We start from the raw sequence: 6,000 nt of genomic DNA on the forward strand, positions 1-6,000 counted from the left end.
ACAGGGTGTCTTGAAAGTGTGCAAGGTACGATGAAATCTGAAGACTATCAAGGCATTCTGGAGAGAAATGTGCTGCCTAGTGTCAGAAAGCTTGGTCTCAGTCGCAGGTCATGGGTCTTCCAACAGGACAACGATCCAAAACACACAGCCAAAAACACCCAAGAATGGCTGAGAGAAAAGCGTTGGACTATTCTAAAGTGGCCTTCTATGAGCCCAGATCTGAATCCCATTGAACATATGTGGAAGGAGCTGAAACATGCCATTTGGAGAAGACACCCATCAAACCTGAGACAACTGGAGCTGTTTGCTCATGAGGAGTGGGCCAAAATACCTGTTGACAGCTGCAGAACGCTCATTGACAAATACAGAAATCGTTTAATTGCAGTGATTGCCTCAAAAGGTTGTGCAACAAAATATTAAGTTATGGGTACCATCATTTTTGTCCAGCCCTATTTCATTAGTTTGTTTTTTTAAATAATTATGTTAATCAACAATTCAAAAGTAATGGCTGATTTTGATTATTTAATTTTCAATAAATTTTTATTTATTGTTACTTTTGTGAGTTTCAAGTGATTTCAGTGAGAATTGTGAGTTTTTCCTTCTTTAACTGAGGGGTACCAACAATTTTGTCCACGTGTGTAAATAGCGCTTTTATCGTGCAACTTTGCAATATGGATATCGCACTTACCATTATGGTAATAATGATATTTTTTCGATATGTCGTGCAGCCCTACTTCAAATACCTACCTGGGATATTGCCTAAGGTTTGACTTTGAGTTCACACGACAAAGCAGTGCAGACACACAAAAACCCTCCAGTTGTGGCCAACATCTGGCACTCTGCCAGAGGTACTTTAAGGCATCATTCCAGTTTTTTTACTCAATACATGAATCTTTATTTTCTACTGTTATGCTGGTCACCTTTATACCAGTTTTCAATATGAATAGGAAAAGTAAATATTTCCTTAGATACCCCAACCACTAAATGTCCAAATAATAGCCAAGAATCAATTCAGATGGTTCCAGTGGTATTGTTTACATCACTGCTATAAGTGTTTAATCTCAGTTCACCTTTTCTTCAGCACAGTTAATTACTTTTCTTGTGACACCGCACCTTATGCTAACCCTCTATGGTATGCATTATGATGTTGGTTGGGAAAATATGTTAGGAGTGTTTTTCTGTCATTGAATAGACCAAATAAACATAATCTAAATAAATTATCAAGAAATTATTTTTAGGGGTACCTTTTGGGGTGTGTTGCCTTGAGGCAGCACTGTACCATAATAATAGTAATGAAAAAAGAGAGCTGTTGTTTCAAATTTGAACAAAATTTATTTGAAACTCATGGAAAATACTCAATACCCTCAACAGGTTAAAATGCCACTTAATATGTTAAAATGTTTAAAAAAAATAATTTTTTTTTCATAAGACGACATGTCTGAATGTTGCCTGCAGGCAACATTGTACCATTGTGGAACAACCTATTAAAATTATGTGTCTCTAAGCAGGCCCACTGCTTATGGAAATTGATGAAGCACTTCTTATTCATGGCCAGTGTTGTCCTGACACACAGGTGTTGATGGCATTGATGAAGCAGAACCTCTTCACCTCTTCTCAGCCAGGTATCCCTCAATATCCTGTGATGGTCTCCTCATTTTCTTCAAGACTTTTCTCTCATTGCAAAAGCAACTTGCAACTTCAGTTTTTAATTTCAGTAAGCTGTGTAAATCTTTCTTCAGGACATCACAGTCCTTGCAGTCCCTGCGGTACAAGAGCCACACATTAACCAGAGTGGAATCCATCATGTGGAACACAATCTTGTGATACCATCTCCTTGATGTGACTTTTCTTCTGTAGAGCGCAATCGGCTAGTTTAGCAGATGCTCACTAGACTCCTCCCTTACTCTCAGTGTATGCCTGCACGAAACTTGGGCAGGTAACCTGCACTGCTTCTTTTTTTTTCTCATCCCATCTGTAGATGGAGATCGTTGGGTTGGCTGAGGAGAAAGATTGAGAGCATAATTGTTATGCAATTTCACTGCCCTGAGTACGACTCCATCATGGCTTGGGACTTTCTCTTCAAAGGCTCCACTGCCTTTCTTTTTCATGTCTTCATCCTTAGAGATGCTGTACCCTCCCACTCCATTGTGCTGCACTCTTCAAACACAGTGGGTCTTCCTCTTTTGGAGAATGGTCTGGAGACCAACACCACTGACCCAGTTATCAACTTTCTGCGATTGGTTGCCTGAGATGATGCTTGCAAGTCACAGAACAATGTTGCCACTTGACCCAATACCTGGCATGTCGTCCACTGGAGAGATTGGGCCTGTGTATACTTGTCGGTGATCCCATGACTGTCTTTGATCACATAGTTTAAAACCATCATGGGACAGTGTTCCTTCGGGCAACATTTGCATGTTATCAAATTTTCATTACTTAGTGAGAAAATAAAGTACATTAACCTATTAGAAATTAAGCTTTGCTCATCTATTATTATGAAGTATTTTTTCCAGGCTGATAAAGGTCAGAAAAAGATGTTTTCAGACAATTTTTGTGGAGAGAAATGGTTGAGCTGATCCTTGTGAGACAGTCTTGGTTTTCAATATGGCCTCCAGAGAGTCATGTAACAAGCATTGATATTGGTTCCTCATGATTATGGGTCTTTTTCAAAGTATTGCATTGTAATAGGGGATGTATTGTGCAAATGTAAAAGGCCAAAAATGGGTTTGTTCCATCGAGCCAACATCATACCATATAGGGTTACATTATGTAGTATAGATTCTGGACACGTCATCAGTCTTGTGTAGGAGAACAGAGAATAAGTAGTGGATTGAGTCAATGTGCATTTTGGTTTTGTATTTTATGGCATGTACATGTCTTGTCTTCGCCATTACATTATAATATGTAATATGACTTTTGGAACCGTGTTTCTAACAGAAAATGTTGTGCTGACTATATAATGTTTATAGCAGGGGAAAACATGTCTGGAAGTTGCAGCAAGAGGAAATCATGTCATCCTGGTTGACATGATCATCAAAGCTGACCGTTTTTATAAATGGGAGAGGGTAAGTTTGTTGACATTCTCTGTGAACCTGCAGAGGATTTTCTGGATAAAAGTTAATCGTTATACTAACAGACAACACCAAATAGATTCTCTTCCAGCAACATACATCAAGTATGCATCAGAAGAGAGCACACCCCTGTGGAACATCATTTAAATGATTTAAAATTGTATCACCTTGTAGTCATGACATTATTTCTAACTTCAACAGGAGGGTATGTGTTCTTATTATAATGAAACCCTTAACGTTTAAGATTTATTGTATTACCAATGCAACAAAAGTCAGTCATAAGAAGAGTAAAAGAGTATAGTAGAGATAGTAGAACAATTCACGTACCTGAGTGTTCACCTCAACCAATACACTGGACTGGTCAAACCACACAAATGTCCTGTATAAGAGGTGAGGAGACTGAGGTCGTTTGGAGTGTGCAGGACACTGTGGTTGCTTCTGCAATCTACCACACAGTGATCTGCTGGGAATGTGGGAGCACAGACAGGGATAGAAGTAAAGTATATAAACTGGTCAGGAGGGCCATCTCCTCCATGTACTTAATTGTAAAAAGAGACAGAACACAGTTTCCCCAGAAAAACTATAACATTTTACTTGATATTGCACAACATATCAGCCAAGTAGCTTCATAAATTGTGAAGGTGTGCTGAGGCACTGTACTGTATTTGTGCATTGTTTTTGAAAACTTACATAGGATAACCTGATCAACGGGCGGGAATCCTGTGTGGGTCGACCTCTCAGCTTCAAACAAGACCACCAGCCAGAGACACAGCACTTGCGCTCTGTTCTGTGGAGCCTTGCCACCAAACACCTGTGCCGCGGAGAGTGGAAGATTCTGGCTCAACACTGGGACTTCAGTGATGCACATATACGAGCTATAGAACAACAGTGGACAGGTGAGCAGTGCTGACGACTTGAAACCCAATTAAATGCAGAACTGTATGCACTTCCTGTCTTTATGCAAGACTAAGCTAATCCATGCAGGGGACAGGGACAAGCAAAGAAATGGGCACATTTCCAAAAACCTGGTACATTGCTTTTAATATGATTTAAGCCATGCCTAGTCCAATGCTAATGACTTTGTTTGTAGGTATGAAAAGCTTCAAAGAGCATGGTCACCGCATGCTGTTAGTATGGCTTCATGGAGTGGTGATGGCTGGGGAAAACCCAATCAAAACTCTCTATGAGGGGCTGGTGCAGATCTCACGGGCAGACTTGGCAGGTGAGCCACTTAAATTGTGAGGTAACGGTCTTTTACTGCTATGATGCATTTACTAGTTTATCATTTGGGCCATTGACTGTAAAGTTTGGCCCTGCTCCACACAGAGACCTACAATGTGTTAGTGCTGTTTTTCTGATTCTCCTCTCCTCTGTGTCTGCGAGATATTGGTGGTTGAATGAAAGCGTGTCGAATGTGGTGATGACAATACCTTGTTTACTTGTATTTAATCATCTAGAGTGCATTCGGCAGAAGGCCAACGCAGATACCAGCTCTCCCAAAATGTGCTCGACAATGTGACCAACACTGTGAACGACTGTAACAGACACCTGACAAACCCACCCCTCATGTTTACAGAACTCCATCCAGCAGGCAATGCCCAGAACTGAGTCCATAAAAAGCTCTGTGCTGTCAATGGTATGACCTGCTTTCATGTTCACACTGTAAATATACTGTTTACTATCATTTACCACTAGCTAAGGAAATACTGGATGTAAACCTGTGAACTACCTGCTGAGGGTGCACACTAACAGCTTTTTTTATGCATGTGCTTACTAATACAGCTCATTCTGTACTGTATCCCTGGAAGCAAAGGGTTTCAATGACACAATAGTACAGCTTATAATGACCATGTATCAGTCAGCAATTCAATCATATACAGTATGTATATATGAAGACTTTTATGTCAATTCCCTGGTTCTGTGTGTTATTTGGGTTCTGATCAACATTAAACTTTACATTTGTTTATCAAACATTTATTAACTGGACTGCACAGTGGAGTGATGGTTAGCACTTCTGCCTTGCTGCTCGAAGATCCCTGGTTCGCGTTTCAGCCTTCCTGGGATCTTTCTGGATGGAGTTTGCATGTTCTCCCTGTGCATGTGTGGGTTCTCTCCGGGTACTCCAGCTTCCTCCCGCGGTCCAAAAATATGCTGAGGTTGATTGAATATTCTAAATTCCCCATAGGTGTGAATGCGAGTTTGATTGTTTGTCTCTATATGTAGCCCTAGGATAGACTGGCGACCCATCCAGGGCGTTCCCTACCTTCGCCCCAAGTCAGTTGGGATAGGCTCCAGCCCCTCTGTGACCCTAATGAGGCTTAAGCAGTATAGATAATGGATGGATGGATGGATGGATGGATGTAGCAGACTTGAGAGACTTGTCCAGAGCATTTTATTTACATACTACACCCCAAAGTGCATGTGTAACAAAATGGAAAGAAAGGGAAAAATGAGCTTAGTTAAAGAAAATTTATAAACCTGAAATGCACAACTAAACCTGAAGTGCAAACATGGACATCAATCCAAGTCCTGTGAGGCAGACTATTCAACACACTATTACCCTTTCAAAGCAGAAGGATTGTGGCTAGATTTTCTGACTTCACCATGACACTTGTATCAGAGTGATGTGTTGTTAATAAAATATCACAATGAAATAACAGACTTTTTTCAGTGTACAGAGAATGGATGGATGGGTTCCGTAACACATGCATACAGATCTGTGGAAACGGTCTTTGTTTAGTTTGTCCAGTGTTCTATATTGTCTCTGCCTGTTGTATTTTACCTCTTTTCTGAATCAGCTTGTGATGTCCTGTACAATGGTGCTATTTAATAAGTCTTGGCTAATTCAATGCTGCGGTTATTCGCAGGCTGAGTGACAGCAGTCCTGCACTACTGCATCTCTCGCAGACACTAAGTTCTCTTTAGATAA

General features: G+C 40.5%; 1 protein-coding gene across 5 annotated transcripts in view; it reads left to right on the forward strand.

The window, feature by feature from the left end:
- The window catches only part of ankdd1a (ankyrin repeat and death domain containing 1A), a 47,128-nt gene extending 41,396 nt beyond the window's left edge, over positions 1 to 5,732 (forward strand). For 4 of the 5 annotated variants that reach the window (XM_022204354.2, XM_051942297.1, XM_022204352.2 and 1 more), the window contains exons 12-15: positions 2,970 to 3,065; positions 3,766 to 3,967; positions 4,162 to 4,293; positions 4,529 to 5,732. In XM_022204354.2, the coding sequence (XP_022060046.1) occupies positions 2,970 to 3,065; positions 3,766 to 3,967; positions 4,162 to 4,293; positions 4,529 to 4,590 (492 nt within the window). In that variant the 3' untranslated portion in view covers positions 4,591 to 5,732. The remainder of the gene's footprint in view (positions 1 to 2,969; positions 3,066 to 3,765; positions 3,968 to 4,161; positions 4,294 to 4,528) is intronic. The other variant, XM_051942312.1, reaches the window with a different exon arrangement.
- The last annotated feature ends 268 nt before the right edge of the window (positions 5,733 to 6,000 follow it).

Source organism: Acanthochromis polyacanthus, chromosome 2 (assembly GCF_021347895.1).
Source record: "Acanthochromis polyacanthus isolate Apoly-LR-REF ecotype Palm Island chromosome 2, KAUST_Apoly_ChrSc, whole genome shotgun sequence".
NCBI lineage: Eukaryota > Metazoa > Chordata > Actinopteri > Pomacentridae > Acanthochromis > Acanthochromis polyacanthus.